The sequence below is a fragment of the Dasypus novemcinctus genome, chromosome 18, assembly GCF_030445035.2.
Source record: "Dasypus novemcinctus isolate mDasNov1 chromosome 18, mDasNov1.1.hap2, whole genome shotgun sequence".
Taxonomy (NCBI): domain Eukaryota; kingdom Metazoa; phylum Chordata; class Mammalia; order Cingulata; family Dasypodidae; genus Dasypus; species Dasypus novemcinctus.
In genome coordinates this window covers 22,990,351-23,006,393 of record NC_080690.1, presented here as the reverse complement: position 1 = coordinate 23,006,393, position 16,043 = coordinate 22,990,351, and the positions used below count along the sequence as shown (strand labels likewise).

Genomic DNA, 16,043 nt, shown 5'->3' with positions numbered 1-16,043 from the left:
ACCCAACCCAGTGGGGACCTTGAAAGAAAAACAAGGCTCTCGTTGGCTAGGAAAATTTTATTTTGCTCCATAAATTCAGAGCTCTCACATGCGTGCACACACATTCACACACACACACACACACAGCTAATACTGTTCAAAGCACTGGCCCTGGGCACAGAGTGGCCCTAGAGTTTAGGAAGAGGCCTAGAATTCTGCTCTGGTCTCTCCTTACTCTGTAGTTTCTTGTGTCACAGGCCCAGGCTCCGAAAGACTTCCTGGAGGCAGCATCGTCACACCTCTAGGCCAGGACCCTTGCTCAGTCCCAGTGCCTGCACCAGGTCGTCTCCAAGCCCGCTCTTCAACGTCCGTCTCACTGCAGGGACAGAGCAGGATTGGAGGGGGTTGGCAGGGTTAAGGGTGGAGAGTAGACACGTGGTGGGGTACTCACAAGACTTGCGGTTGCCACGGGAGCGCTTGCGTTCCCGAGCTGCTAGGGCACGAGGACTACTCTTGGTCACTGATTGCACCAGGAGGTCCATAATCTCATCTGAAGTGTCACTGGGTGAACTGGAGCCTAGGGTTTCTTCTGAGGGTGCAGTGGAGGGCCCCACTACTGTGGGCATGACTGGGGAGCTGCTCTGGACCATGCCTGAGGGAGGCCAGATAGGGAGGTCAGGTCAAGGCAGCCCCAAAGCCCATTCCCCACAGTGGCCACAGTCCCACCTCTGCTGCGGCGGCCATGTGTGGTATCCTCAGGCCTGCTGGTCAGCAGAGTCTTCATGCTGATGTGACTGTCAGCATCACCCTGGCCTGGCCCACTGCCTACGGCCACTGGGATCACTGGGTTGCTGGGGGCCTCCCCAGCCACGCCTGAGAACTTCTCTGTCTGTAGAGAGGTGAAGGGTGAGCTGGGAGTAGAAGGAAGAAACCATTGGTGTGGAGTCAAGCTCTGGAAGGGCACTCACCTCAGTGATCATACGTCCCCGTGTCTTGTTGCGCTCACGGTATGTGGCCCGCTTCTGCTGCTGCTGTAGCACCCGTTCCCGGCAAGTGCGATACTCAAGGGCAAACTCCCGCAGCGTGTGGCAGAACTGCATGATGCGCACCTCTCGGGCCGCCTGCGCTGTGTAGCCCAAGTAGAGCAGGAAGGCATGGAACCTAAGCAGTTGGGGTGGGCAGGGATGTTAAGTCCTGTTACGTATCTGGGGGACTGTTGGTGGCAGTCTGCCCCCCCCTGCTGCGGGTCCATGTACGTACCTGTTGCAGACCCGGCGGTGCACTACCTTTAGCATAGCGACACGGCGGGCACAGTGGGCCAGGAAGTGAGTGAGGCGGGCACGTAGGGCGGGGGTTAGCTCATGCTTGGCCAGGCCCCGCAGACTCTCCTCAGTTGCCCGGCTCCGACGTTCCAGCTGCCCCAGGTTCTCAGCCAGCTGCTCAAAGTCCACCTGGCAAAGCAGGGGATTATATATGCTGTCCCCCCAAAGATCCCCAGACACTGCCTGAGGCTGCCTCTGTGCCAGCCTGGGCCCTGGGGACACAAATAGCTGAGACCCGGCTTCTGCCCTCCAGAAGCTCACAGTCTAGTGCAAGACGTAACCAAATCCATTTGATGCAAGTAGGCAAACGGAAGACTTCCTTGGGGAAGTGACAGCTACACTGAGACCAAAAGACTGACTAGAAGAGGCCAGGCCAGCAGAGAAAAAAGTGTCTCTGATAGAGGACACACCCACACAAACACCTAAAAAGAGAGAAGGGAGAGCAGCCAGCTCCAGAAGTAGCAGTGCTCCCTTGTGCCTCGGGCCATCTTAGTTGAACTTCTGGCTAGTGCTAACCTTGGCACAGCGCGTCAGGGCAGGGATTTCTGAGTAGAGGTCGGAAGAATCAGGCTGGGTCTGGAGCACCAGGGAGCAGAGATGGTGCAGGAGTGATTGCCGGCGCACTGTGTCCTTCACCTCTGACACCTTCTCCAGGTAGCTCAGTTCAAAGCCCCTGCTCTGAAAGGACCCGTCTGAGCTGGAGCCTAGCTGGCTCCAGAGTCCTGGCCCTCATCCCCCATGTGCTCTAACTTACTTGGGAGCCATTGAGGAAGTTGCCCACAGCCAGTAGTGTGGCCAGGATGCAGTGGAAGGTGGCATTCTGTACCAGCTGTTCCATGCCCATTTTCAGGTCAAATAGTGGCTCTGCAATTTCCTGGTGTGTGAGGAACAGGGGCTCTCAGATGCCATAGTCCCCATGCTTGCCTGCCCCCCTTCCTGTCCCACCCTATGACCCAGGTACCCTCTCCATGCTGTCATAGTCCAGCTTGAAGGCCCAGAGTTGTAGGCGGGCAGCCAGGCCTCCAATGGAGGCAAGGGTCAGCAGGAAGTTCTCAGCTGGGCCCAAGGGTATGTCAGGGTTGGCCAGCTGGGCCTCTTCGATCTTCTGCCGCTCCTCCTCCGTGGGCATCATGGTCAGTAGCTTCTGAGGATGGAGTCACCGCCCCCATTCTCAGGCCTTAGTCTTTACCTGTCCCTAGGTTTTCTGGGGGAGCCCCAGGGAATGGGGACTCCCCTACAGAAACCCAAGCCCATGCCCACCAGGAGAGGGACAAGAAATGCCCACTGACTGAACAAGAGGGCCAGACATCCCATCTCCCTCCTCACACCTATAGCTGGGTATCCTTACCTCGATGCCATCTTTGCTGACTGCAAACTCATCGAAACTGAGCAGGGCAGCTTTAATGACATGCACAGGTGGCAGTGTGGTTAGGCCGATGTTGATGGCATTGCTGCGCTTGGGGTCCAGCACTGTGGTCATTGTCCGGCGGCCCTCGCCACCTTTCTGCGAGGTTGGGGGAAGAGCAATGTAAGATTGGGGAGAGGACTAGCTGGGGCAACAACCAAGGTACTCCCTAAATGATGGGATCACCCCAGAACTGGGGTTCTGGGATGTGTAAAGCATTGGGAAGAGTTTAGATTCTAATTAAGGCTCTGCTGATGATCGCCTTGTTGAGAGACCTCATATGTAAGAATTTAGCTGGCCCCTGTCCTAGGTTGGATGGGAGTGTCTAGTTATTCATGGTGGGCCTGGTAGTTTATGCTGACAGGATGACTATAGTCCTGGGGGAGCCTGGCTACATCAGAAAGACCAACCATATGTTTAGAGGAGAGGGTTGGGGCTTTGAGAGGAGGAAGACTGGAAACTGAGTTCACCCACATGGACAGTGACCCAACCAATCATGCCTAAGTAATGTAACCCCAGTAAAAACTCTTGACATTAGGACTTGGGTGAGCTTCTATGGTTGGGAATACACACTGATGTGCCACGGGGAAAGGACACCGGAAGCTTTGCACTCGAAGCCCCTCCCAGACCTCGCCCTATGCCTCTTTCTTCTGGTTCCTCCTTATCTGTATCCTAAACTGTAATATCAAGTATTGTACTTGTCAGAGTTCTGTGAGTGGTTCTAGCAAATTATTGAACCTGAAATGGGTAGTGGAAACCCTCAAATTTGTAGCCAGAAATAAGGGTGGCCCTGGGAACCCGAGTTTGCAGCTGGTATCTGAAGCGAGGGCTGTCTTCAGACAGTGGAGGCTCCCTTTAACCTGGGAAGTTTGGCCTAACTCTTGGTAGTTAGTATCAGAACTGCATCATGTCGGACAAGTCCCTACTCTTTTCTCTGCCTTGGATTCTCCATGTGGGAAATGAGTGGCCAGCTCCAGCAGCTCAGACCCTTGATCTCTGATTCTTTGCCTGCCTCCTCACTGGGCTTACCTTGCAGATGAGGGTGGGTTTACCTTGGAGGGTAGCACGTCCTTGGCACGAGACTCAAACAGATGTTCCAGCCGGGCTGTGTCTACTGAGACAGGCTCCAGTGAGGCCCACAGAGTAGGGCAGGGTCCAAAGTGGCCCCCAGAGCTTCCATGGCCCCCAGCCAGCTTCAGCTCCCGCCAGAAAAGTTTTACAGTCTTCCTCTTGGTGGGAAGGGCTAGGCCATCAGGCACTGAGCCTGGAAGAGGGCCCGCTGGAGGTGGGAGTGGGGGTGGTGGAGGACCTCCAGAGAACAGGGGTGGAGGGGGTGGAGGGAGTGGGACCCCTTTGATAGGTGGGGGAGGTGGTGGGGGGGGAGGTGGGGAGTCTCCAGAGATCAGGGGCAGTGGGGGTGGGACCCCTTTGCCAGCCTCCAGAGACTCCATGTTCAGCATGTCCTGGTCTTCATCCTCCCTCAGATCTGAAAAGTCCAGATCTCCAATGCAGAGCTTGGGTGCCCGAGTAGGGAGTTCCTGGATGGACTCGGCCTTTGGGCTTGGTGGAGCCAATGGCTCCTTGAGCTCTGGCTCAAGGCTCTTCTGGGCCCAAAACAAGACCTGGGGGACAGGGCTCTGGGGTGTTCTGGGTACAGGGGCTGGCTCTGCAGAGCTCCATAGTTCTTGAGTATCTAAAGAGAGAGAAGCAGTTGTCAATCATGCTCCTTATGGGTTAGCAGGGCAAAGGTGGATTTTGCCCTCCTACCTACTCACCTGGGTGCCCGTCGGCCTCATCGGACATGGCCCCAGCCAGCGTCTCTGCCCGGCCCTGGGCCAGCGCAGCCTGCTTCTCTGTTTCTGCCGCCGCCACATTCTCCAGGAAACGGGCTCTGGGGGAAGGCTCTCGTCAGTGGGGTATCTGACAATACCCCAGCCCGGGGTGGTGCGCATGCCTTGCAGGGTCCCTGGGCACTGCCCCCAAATGCAGGCACACACAAACACACAGGGAACAGTTCATGCGCTGAGCAGGCCCAGGGCCTGACCATGTCAGGGGAGAGTCACTACCAACCTAGCATTCCCAGGTCAACATACAAGATCTACTCAGTATCTAACCCATAGCCATGCTGCTGTAGACATGCACTGTCCTAATTCTAGACAAGGACCCTTAGGGCAGGGGAAGGGGATAGCTGTCCCAGCAGGCTGTTCTTTCTTCAGCATGTCTGGCAGCTTCTATGAGCTATAGCTTATGCCCGGAATAGGGCCTGGCACATGATGGGTACTTAGTTTATGTGGAACCAATGGAAGTGATGCGGTGTCTCTTCTCTGGCTCCTGCAGGCTCTGTCAGCACTCAGCCAGGTCCCTGCCTTTCCCTCAGCCCAGGCTGCTCCCCGACCCCTCTACCACATCTCACCCTCGATCCCCTCCCTGCCCTATTCCTGGGTTGAGAACATGGGAGAATGGGCCCCATCCTGGAGTCCACATCCCCATCTCTGGTCTACGCTGTTGAAGAAGGCATCGCTTCTGAAGCACAGGGACCACCGTGACCTTCACGAACTGACTCCCAGCACTTAGTACTTGGATAATGGAGGAGGCATAAGTCTGGGAGAAGAGGGGCCTGAGAGGCCCCCAACTGTGGCTTCATCGGGCACATGGAACCCCCGCTGGGGGAAGCAATGCTGAAGCCCTGAGCACATGGCAGGCCTGGCAGGTTGGCCTCTGTACTTACTCCAGCCTGGCCTGCTGGGTAGGGGGTTGGGGGACAGGTGGGTTCTCAGGGGCCCTGAGGGAAAGGGGTGAGAGGAAGAATGGTGACTGTGGTGCCAGTCATACCCACACAGGGCTGGGTAGTGATCTCAGGGGGTTCCTTCCCAGCCACAGGAGGAAGAGGAGAGGAATAAGGGAGGCATGACATGAGGAGGTTAGAAGTGGAGGGGAGAGACTGACATGGAGCAGGACAAGGTACAGTAAGGGACAAAGAACAGAACAAGGGAGAGTTGGGGAGACAGTAACGGAAGCAGAGACTGACAGAAGTGTGTGTGTGTGTGTGTGTGTGTGTAATAGACAACAAGAGCCAAAGACAGGCAGAATGCCAGAAAGAAGAGCCCAAGAGAGCCAAAATGAGGAGGAGGAGGAGGAAAAGGAGGAGGAGGTCCAGTCAGAGCTAAACCTGCCCCCCAGCAGTCACTTACCAAATAGGAGCAGTTTGGTGAAGTCTGGAAAGAAAGAGAGAAAGCATGCGTTTGGGCAGAAGAGGCTGAGGGCGCTGTGGAGGGGCACAGAGCAGGGCACAGAACCGGGGACAGTTGGAGAGAGGACTTGGGGGGTCCATCTCCATACTTACTTGTAGATACTCCTCTCGGAGGCGCTGTCGGCTGAAGGCGCTACGGAGATGCTGGGGAAGAGGCTCACAGAGGCCAGGAGGCCAGAGGCAGCACCCATGGGGCTGGAGGATGCTCCAGTCGTCCGGGTAGGGCCAGGTGGGCAGGAGGTAGGGCCTATCGGTGGGGCGGGGCCTGCGGGGCTGGAAGCAGGGTGTTTCAGACGGATGCGCCAGGCCTGGCTGATCCACCCCTGCTATCGTCCTGGGAGGCAGCTCTTACCTGGGTTCAGGAGCTCGTGTGGGGCAACCTCCGCCTTCCAGTGATCGCCGGCTCCTCTTCCCCTCCTCCGAAGATGGCTTTCGGCGCTCCCGCCGCCCACCTGTGACAGCAGCTTCCTCAATATCTCCATCTTCCAAACGCAGGGCACTCTAGAGGCAGCAGGCCAGGATGTAAGCCACTGGGGTGGATGGGTGGGGGGACTGGGGAGCCATGCCCCCTCTCTCCCTCCTCCTCTTCCTGGCTGGGTCCTGGTCACCAGCCCACCTCGTAGAGCACAAGCTGTGCTCGTAGGTCAACATCAGTGCCTGCAGTGCCCAAGTGGCGCTGGACTAGTGCCTCCATGCCCTGCTGCTCCAGTGCATCTGTCACGTCATAGAAGGAGTCCTGGTCTGGGAGTGCCGCCAGTGTCTAGAGTGTGGGGACCAGGGTGCAGGCTGAGACCAGTGGGTCCCAGAGGTCAAGAGCCCAGAGGATCCGGAGTTGGCCCCTGGTCCCCTGCCCACACCTTGTTGATGAGGGTGACAGCATACACCAACAGCTCAGGGTCAGAGCCATTCTTCTCCTCCAAGATGGACACCAGATTGGCCCATGGAAGAGCACCTGCCACACAGAAAGGAAGTCACAGGATGGGGGGTGGGGGGCGGCAGGTAGGAGGGTGGGCTCTGAGTGTTGGGGAGGCAGGGACAGTCTCTGACCAGTGGTGCTGGCCACGGAGTTGACTGCACGGATGAACAGCGGTGCGTTGTTCTCAGAATATTCCACAAACACCAGCAGCAGCTTCAGGGCCGTCTTCACCACTAAGCGGGACTGGGGATGGAGTCACCACGTATGAATGGGGCTTGGGCCAGGCCTGTGCCAGTTCCTGGTGGGAAGGGGTGAGGCCCCCTGGGGCTGGGCCCAGAGAGGGGAATCCAGGCAGAAAGGCCTTGGCTCAGGGTCCAGGCACTGGAGTGCTGTCTATAGGCTTTGAGGAGCCTCAAGATTCACCCAGTCCTGCCTGCTTTGCACAAGAGGAGACAAAGGTCCAGAGAGCACCAGTGGGAATAGGGTACATGGCTGGGTGGAGGGCCACTTACCAGGCTGGCACACAGTGTGTACAGCCACTGCACAGTCTCACTGTGGGCCACCACACCCAGCATCCCATCCACAAAAAGCATCAGCTGGCCCAGTGCTGGGGACACAGGGAAGAGAAGAGGTCAGAGAGGGGCCTTTGGGGGCAGGGATCATGGGGGGAGGGGTGGAGCTGACCTCGGAGGATGTAGCTCTGGTAGTTGTGGTCAGCAGCAGCACCCACACGGATCAGGCAACTCAGCCCCTCTGAGTGCACAAACTCAGGCACCAGGTCCTTGTCCTCCTAGGGGCACCATGGGGAAGTTTAGGGGGGTCCAGGCTCTGCGCCCAACCTCAGCCCATCCCTAGGCCTCACCTGGAAGATCTGCTTCAAAGAGAAGAGAGAGCGGCGGAGCTCAGGGCCACTGGAGCCATACAACTTTTCTGCAAGGGAAGGCAGGCATGGAACCCCCCAAGGGGACACAGACACACTCCTCCACTGAGACACTACAACATCCCCTGCCCCAAAGAATATTCATCCTAGTACTCTCAAAATTGTCACCTCCCTAACTCTTGACAACCGCCCCCCCACACTGCTATCTAGTTGTGGCATCAGCCCTAGCCCTTGGAGGAGAGGTGAGGACAGGGATGGGGCAAGGGGACACACAGCCTGTTTCCTATCTGCCCTGTCTAGCACAGGCCTGAAAGAAATGGAACTGAGCTGGGCTGCCGTGCAGGGAAAGGGAGGCTGCTGGACGTGGAAGGCCTCACACGCACTCACCCAAGATGGCGTTGACCCTCACGGAGAGCTGGGTCCGTAGGATCAGTGTGGGCTTCCGCCCTTTGCTGGAATCAAGCAGCCTGGTCAGCAGTTCCCAGCCCATTCTCAGGTTCTTCTCCCCACTCCAAGGCAGCCAAAGACCTCCACATGCCAACCTCCTCCCCAGCTGCTCTTCCAAGGGCCCAAGGGCTGGCAGGACAGGAGGATTAGTGCAAGCATAGGCATTTCAGGTATGTAGGATAGCCCCCTACTCCCATCCTAGGCAGCAGGTAATGCAGGCCAGGGCTCAGGAATCCCCTGGCACAGTTCCCAGGGGTGTAGGGAGGTAACCCAAGGCTCAGGTTGGAGATCGGGTATCTCAGCTGCTGACACCTAAGGCAGCCCCACGTGGGAACAAGGGTGGGGACTGGCCTTGCCTCCCTGGCCCCACCAGCTCTGACCTAATCTCTTCGTAGAAGCCTTCCAGCATCTCCCTCTGTTCTTCCAGGGACAGCTCAGGGTCCAAGTAGTATCCAGAAGGAGACACTTGAAGGGCACAGTCTTCCAGCTGGGGACAAAGGGAATGGCTGTCAGAACTGGGGCAGAGTGGTAGGGGAAAGTACTGAAACCCCATGACCTCCCACTCAGGGTGCTGGTGGGGAAAGGCATTCCACTGCAGGCAGGGTTCACTCTTCATTCAGCAATCATTTCTCATGCACCTACTCTGTGCATCATCCATCCATTTTAGGTGCCAGACTTTCTTGTCCTTTGTGTGTGCTGAGTCCTGACTAACACCCACCATTCTTTAGGTTTCAGATTAGATTAATACTTTTTTGGAAAGCCTCCCTGGGTCTCTCTAGCCAATGTTATGCAACCCACTCCACTCCATGTGTAACCCCCTCGGAGGCCTTCCACCAACAGTAGAATATTCTAGACACTAGTCTCCTTCCCCACTAACTATATGCTTTCTGGGTTTGGGCGCCATGTCTGTCTTGTTCCCTGTCACACTGCAGAGCCTAGCACAGCACTTGGCACTCAGCAAGTATTTGCTAAATGCTTTTTGAGCTTGTGAACATGAATGAGGAAGGGGGGTGGAGAGAAGATGGAAGTTACTGCCTTAGAGGAAGCTCACAGCCCTGAGGGTGATAAGCTGCAGCCACAAAGCATGAAAGCCCAAGGAGAAAGTGTTAAGAGTGCGGGGAGGTACAAACCCAGCTGGGAGAGCTGAGTGAGCAAGTGAAGGTGTGTGAGTGTCTCTGGGAGCGAGAAGATGGTGAGGGATAGGGGCTGATCCATAGATTGCTCAGGCCCTCAGTACCTCAGGCTTTTGCCTTCCCCCAGGTGGTTCCACCTGGACCTCCAAGGTCCCCAAATTGAAAAACAGATCTTAGGATCTGTCTCCTTCAGTCCACAATGGGCCCAGAGAAACCTGCATTCTTAACTGGTAGGCCCATGTTCCAATCCACAAGTCCTCTACTACCAGGCATGCCACTTGGCCCCTTGAAAAGTACCTGTAGAGAGGCCAGAGTGACTCCGATGACACCTCCCCCACTGCATGTACTGGTATGCAGGGCTCAGCAAAGGCCCCTAGATTTGAGTGGCTCCAGCCCTTGAAGTGCCATCGCCCACATTTGCCCTGCTGTTCAGTCAGTCCTGCCTGCTTTAGACCCACCTTGGGTTGCTGGGTGGAAAGGGAATCCATCTCCTGCCCCTTTCCCCACCTTTGTTTAATAACCCTGTTTAGGCCTCAGAGCCTGACCTGGCTTTTTCCTGGCAGTTCAGCCTGCGGGGCCCTTGGGCGATTGCCACAGCCTGGGACATGGGACAAACACTCTAGCCTGTTCTCTGTCCCACTTCCTGCCTGGCTGCTTGCCCTCTCCTGGGTGCCTTGGGCGGGCTTGGCATCTCTTCCCTCCCGGGGAGCAGTCATCTTCTCCAGGGCCAACTGGGAGCAGGCCTCAGAGGGGGCGGCAAGGCCCCAGGGCCGGGGTACCTCATCCAGGGCCAACTCTGCTGAGGGCAGCCCCACATTCCTCCTGACTGCTTCCCACACGGTGACTCAGCAGCCTCTCCCCACCCCCCCCACCTCCATCCAGGCACAGATGCATCTCCTGCCACCTTGGACTGGAGAGTTCTAGGACCCTAGAGAAAACATGGGTCCACAAACTCCCCCAGAGACCTGCCCTCCACCCCTCACCCCACCCCCCTGGCCCCAAATCACACACACATATAGAGTAAGTCGTTCATTAAAAAATCAGGCTCCGTTTTAGGTGCTAAAGACATACAGGGAGCAGACACTGTCTCTGCCTTCCCTTCCTTTCAGCTTAATGTGGAGACAGGCTTGACTTGAAAAAAGCTCATAAATAAAGTTGAATGATAACTTCCATGGGCACTAAGAAAGGGAGTGGCGGAGCAAAGGTAAATACTGGAGAGGCGATCATGTTATACCTGGTAACTGCTTACGTAGATCCACTGTGCTTACTGGCCACACACAGGCCAAAGAACCACATCCACAGGAAGGCCAGGCCCGCTGGCATGCACTTTCCCTCTTGCATGCACACCTGTATACCTCAGGATGGACAGATCCACAGGAGGCCTGCACCCATCTAGGGCAGGGTCCCTAAGGCCAAGTGCTGCTCAGGTGAGTACTCTTCTCGGCCTCCTCAGGTGAGCAGGTTGAACCTCTTCCCCTCCACGATAGGAGCGGTGGCCTCCCTAGCCACTTTGCCCGACCAGTCCTGCCAGAGCCTCATTTCTGAGAAGGGGCCCAGGGGTAAGAACCAGCCCAACGCCTCTGCCACAGTGCCCCCTAGGCCCAGCTGTCTGTTCTGGGTGGGGGTGGGGGTGGTGAGCTAGAAGCAGGTAAGCAATGACGGAGACTTCCTGCCGGCAGGCTGGTGCCTGTTCCTCACACCTCTGGCCCCTTCCTGGGGTCACCATTCTGAAAGCCAAACCTCTGGGCCTTGTTTCCCACACCCTGGAGCTGGGCCAGGCCTGATGAGCCCAAACCCTGGTCCCCCCTGCCAGCGCTTACAGTCAGCACATAGTTTGGGCCTCGTCCATGACCTCTCCTGACTCTGTCTTCCTCACTTCTTTGGGGATGGCCTGGGGTGAAGAATCCCTTCCCCATTCCGCCCAGGCTCAGCCTCTCAAGTAGGCCTGCAGGCCACTTTCTTCTTGCCTTCCTCGTTGCTGGCTTTTCTGGTAGCCCAACCAAGCATGACATACAGTTTTATATGCAGGGCTAATAGTGCTACTCCCTAGCATTTATGTAACAGTGCAGTCAGGTAAGAGTGAACGTAGGGCAACAGTGGGTGGGGTGGGTGGAAGGGAGAGACACAACAGTGTCACCTCAGGCCATCAGGGACAGAATACAAAGAGGATGAAGAAGAAGGTGAAATTGTATGCTGAAGGTTTCTTGTTTTAGGAAATATTTAACTGCCTCTTTCTCCTGTCTTATAAACAGAGGTCCCCTGTGCTCTGAAGACTCTCTTTTCTTATTATCTTGGGTTTCCCAGCAGAACATGACTTCCTGGATGAGATGGCATGGATGGGCACTGGGGAGGAAAACCACATTTGTTCTGCTTCTTCTTGCCAGGGCCTGAGCAGTCTATTTCATTTGGTCCTCCCAATAATCCTTTTACAAGTTAGGAAACCAAGCCTCCAAAGTGAACTTGCCCTAGACTGCACTGCCAGGAAAGGAAGGAGGGCTAACTAACCAAACCTTGGGTAGATGGGCCTTGAAAGTGCTCAAAGGAACCCTGGAGAGGAGAGGGCAGGGTGGGGTGGGGGTTGAGAGCCAGGGTCTGCAAATATCCTGAACTGGTCTCCCAGATCCAGCACTACAACACACGAATGAACACACATACTATGCATGCTGTGGTAACGGTGCCTACTTCTGCCATGACCTAGCTCTCACCAGGCTGCAGTCCAGCCTCCCTAGCCCAGAATGACCAGCAGATTGGACATGCTGGCCCTGGGGTAGGCTGAGAAAAGGCCATGACTCATGGTCACACCCCAGGCCTCTATGTCTCCCAAACAGATCCCCACAGCAGTGGCCTAAAGAGCTCAGTTCATCATCAGAGCACCCACTTGCCACTTAAGAACCCTTTGGGAACCCCTCCCACTTGGCTGAGACCCCTATCCCAGTAGGCCAGGCATAAAGTAAGGTTGGAGTGGGGAGGCTAGGGAACATTCTGGGGCAGGGCTACCCCTGTCCTGTTCTGATTTTTAGCCACAGTTGGGGAACTCAAGATGTTGGTAATGGCCAGATCTCTAGGGCTATCCCTGCTACTAGGAGGAAGGGGCTCCCCTGGGCTCCACAGCTGGGTCAGAGCAGTAGCTCAGGTCCCTTGGCCCAGAGCCCAGGAGAAGTCAGTGCTGTCCCAGATGTGGCTCCTGAGGCACCACCCAAAAAGGCAAAGGGTAGCGGGAAGGAGGGCGTAAAGGAGGGTGGGACTCTGAACTGGGCTGCTCCAGGGAAGGAGGTGAGACTGGGCCAAGGGTCAGGTTCTCCCACCGGCAGGGGCAGGTCCCTGGGCTGGGATGGACTCCTGCTCTAAGAGAAGAAAGACAATCCTGAGTTCTCTTGGGGACACCAGCCCTGGCCCAAGGTACTGCCAGGACAACCCCTTACCCCCAGGGTCAGATGAGTCACAGGCTGTGGCCAGGAGCTTCCTCCTAGACAAAGAGGAAATGAGCAAGGCCTTTTCAGACCAGAAAGCTCTGAATAGTTTGAAAAGGAAGCCCCCAGGGGAACTCTAGACGGGAGGCCCAGCCCCCAATGGTGTGTGTAGGGCAGGGAGGGGGTGGAGCCTCAAGGAAGGAGTGGGCCTGGCCTCTGTATACCCTCTGGGAGGGGCAGGGTCTGCTGGGATGAAGGGAGCCAGTATCCGGCAGTGGAAGGGCAGATGTCACTATGTTCTGTTTCCCTGAAGGACAACTATATATAGGATAAAGCAGTGAGTAAAGAGCCCTCCCTCTTATTTCTTCCTGGCATTGGGGATGCCTGGGTTTCTGGGTCACCTTTTCCCTCTAGAGGGCTAGTGAGGCCTGAGTCATATCTGAGTCTCTCCAGGGGCACCCACTTATGGGACTAAGGGAGGAACCAGCTGTTGACATTTCCTGCAAGGAGGGGCCTTGTTTTCCCCTTCCCCCAGCTCTTTGATGTCCCTATTCTCAGCCCCTCTTCCTCCAGCCTTCTATTCTGGGGCTGTGGTCACAGTTTATATTTGGGAAGAGCACATCACAGTGCATCTGACCGTTCCTGGCAGAACTGCAGGGAACCAGGCACTGTGGTAACCCAGTGTGCCCGCCCCTATATCCTGCATGGGTAAGGGGAGGAAGTCCTCAGGTGCTCCAGATGGGAGGTCCTGAAAGTGGGGGAGACCAAGAGGGACTGATTTGGGAAGGGGACTTAACACACCCACCATCTCTCTCAGTAGTGTCCTAAGAGCACCCGGTGGAGTGGGGGTAGGGTGTATATGTCCCTAAATGAGGCGGAGAGGTAATGGACAGTTCTGAGCTTTTTTTTTCCTGCAGCTGACCTCTCCAACCTGCCCTCGACTGGGAAGAGGGGTGTTAGGGTCAAGTCCTGTCCTGGGTTGGGAGGTCACGGTGGAGGAATGCTGGCTTCTGTCTAGCCTTATATCAGCACCAGGAGTTCCAGGAACTTAGGGGATGGGGGCACAGGAACGGTCCTCAGGTCAGCATCCTTTGCTCCCAGGGTGAGACCATTCAGAATGGGAGGCAGCCTCCGACTGGAAATGCTCAGACCCACACACCTCAGTTTCCCACTCTGAACAAGGCAGGAACAAGTGGGATGGCATCAAAATCCTGGAGGTGGGCAGTAGTGACAGCCCCCGGGCCTTGGGAGCTCTGCCAGGACACGTGCCACTCCCCAGGCCAATAGTCTCAACACTCCCGCCCGCGTTTGGAGGCAGGGCTGGCCTGCAGCAGGAGGAATGCAGGCTGGGGGCCCAGCGACCGGGGGCACATTCCAGGGAAGACCCTGAGCCCAGGGGGCAAGTTTGCGCAACTAGGCGCCTCGCTGAGCCTGGGAGCTGGGGAAGGCAACCCCGCCGCCTCTCCTCTTCCCCACCCCTTGGAGTGAATCGGCTGGCTGGGAACCTCGGGGGGGGGGGTACCCCGCCTCGCAGAGTCCCCGCCCGGAAACCAAGCGCCGGAAAAGGCTGCCTGCGGGGGGCCGAGGGCAGCAGGAGAGAAGAGCGGGCGGGGCCTGCCATCTGGAAAAGGGCCCTCACGGCCCCGAGCGCGAGTCAGCTCCAGGGCCCGGGCAAACCAGGGCAGACTGGCGGTATAAAATTAGCCCGGCCCGTGCCCGCTCCCCCCTCCACTTCCAGCCGCTGCCCGGCTGCCTCGGGGTAACGAGGGGGGTGGGGAGCGGTGACTCAAAGGGCTTTTCCTCCCGTTCAGCCTCCAGCGCTCTGCACATCCCCGGCTATGCCACCTCCCGGGGACTTCCCTCACCCCATGCGGTCTTCCTCCTCTAAGACTCCCATGCTGGGGACCCCGCCCGCAGGGATAAGACTCCGCCCGTCAGTACTCAGCTTGGCCTCCATAGGCCGCTGGAATCCTCGGCCACCTCTAGTGGCCCGTCCCGGATCCGCCCCTTCTCGGGGTCCCGCCCCCACTTCACCTGAAGCAGGTGGAAGCTGGCCCCTCTCCATCTCCGCCTCCGCTACACCCGGCCCACTAGGATAACCATCACCGTGCCCAGGTTAGTTACCCTGGCAGAAGTGCAGCGACTGGACACCGAGTACCTCCCAGCTGGGCCTCACTTCGAGGGGCACACGGGGGGCACAGGACCACAGGCTCCCATCTGCAGTCCTCGGCTTCCCCTCGCTCAACCTGAGAGGCTGGCCTCGCAGGCCGGGCGGCGTGAACCCTGGGCTCCCAGGCCCAAGCTTTTCCTCGAGGAACGCACCCGCTCCAGCCTCTCCGGAGGGACATCTCTCCCAGGCTTTCAGGACACTGACCCTGAACCCCCAATCGCCCCCAACCTTTCCCCGGACCCCTCACCTTCAGCGGCGCCCCCAGCAGGCGATGCAGCGCGGGTATCTGTGCACACAGGGGCAGCGCCCCGTCCAGACTGCAGGTGGGAGCACGGCGCGGCTCAGGGAAGTTGGCACACGCGAAGGGGTCGGTGTCCTCCAGGTACTGTACCCGCACGGTCACCACCGACACCGGTACCCCGTCGCCGCAGTCTTCCCCGCCCGCCATGGCTTCGCCACAGGCCCCCGCCGCGCCTCTGGGTCCCGGCTTCGCGGCCACGGCCGCTCGACCAGCCTCTGTAGTCTTCGCGGGGTGGGACCGGACGCAGTTCGCGAGCGGCGGAGCCAGACGGGGGCGGGGCTGAGGAAGGGGGTGGAGCCATGGCTGGCGGCCCAGAAGGTGCGGGGAGGGGCAACCACCGCTGTCAGCCAATCAGAGGGCCTGGTCGTGATTCCGTTAGTTCACTCGCAGCAACTGCGGGAAAACCCGCGCTTCGCCAGGCCTTGGAGGGCGCGCAGAGGGCGGGTTGGCTTTCTTTAGGCCTTGAGGCCGTGAGGCGGCGCCCTCCCGGGATGTTAGGGCAGGTGGGGCGAACATTCTTCAGAAGGTGGCCGGCCAGGTCTCCTTCAGTTTAGGGACGAGCTGGGCCTGATTCCCTTCAGTTCGATGAGCGGAGTGGATGGGTTTCCGTTAAGTGGGGAAAGCAGCGAGATAATTTGGAGAAAGCAGTGGGATGGATGCCATTCAGTTTGAAGAGGAGGTGGCATCTATTCCTTTTTAGCTGGGGAAGAAGAGGGCCACGTACCCCTCAGTTCTGGATAAATGAGGAGATGGTTCTCTCTCAGTTTTGGAGGAAAGGAAATGTTCCCCTCAGTTTTGGAGAGGTAAAAGGGTGCCTATCAGTTTGTATG

The 16,043-nt window shown here is 57.5% G+C and overlaps 1 protein-coding gene across 4 annotated transcripts; it reads right to left on the bottom strand.

Annotated features, from left to right (window-relative positions):
- Positions 1 to 42: 42 nt before the first annotated feature.
- Positions 43 to 15,668, bottom strand: FHOD1 (formin homology 2 domain containing 1). Of its 4 annotated transcripts, XM_058279862.1 has the most exons (24): positions 15,160 to 15,668; positions 8,580 to 8,686; positions 8,140 to 8,204; positions 7,735 to 7,802; positions 7,557 to 7,662; positions 7,385 to 7,479; positions 7,004 to 7,115; positions 6,814 to 6,908; positions 6,573 to 6,716; positions 6,309 to 6,457; positions 6,050 to 6,229; positions 5,898 to 5,921; positions 5,435 to 5,488; positions 4,482 to 4,597; positions 3,759 to 4,399; positions 2,650 to 2,805; positions 2,263 to 2,445; positions 2,056 to 2,175; positions 1,818 to 1,979; positions 1,240 to 1,430; positions 948 to 1,140; positions 706 to 868; positions 431 to 631; positions 43 to 355 (listed from the first exon to the last, which is right to left on the bottom strand). In XM_058279862.1, the coding sequence occupies exons 1-24, from the start codon at positions 15,358 to 15,360 to the stop codon at positions 273 to 275; spliced, it is 3,609 nt and encodes a 1,202-aa protein (XP_058135845.1). In that variant the 5' UTR covers positions 15,361 to 15,668; the 3' UTR covers positions 43 to 272. The 4 variants fall into 4 exon arrangements, with proteins under 4 accessions (XP_058135845.1, XP_058135847.1, XP_058135846.1 ...); XM_058279864.1 differs by lacking the exon at positions 1,818 to 1,979; XM_058279863.1 differs by lacking the exons at positions 5,435 to 5,488; positions 5,898 to 5,921.
- Between the last annotated feature and the right edge of the window lie 375 nt (positions 15,669 to 16,043).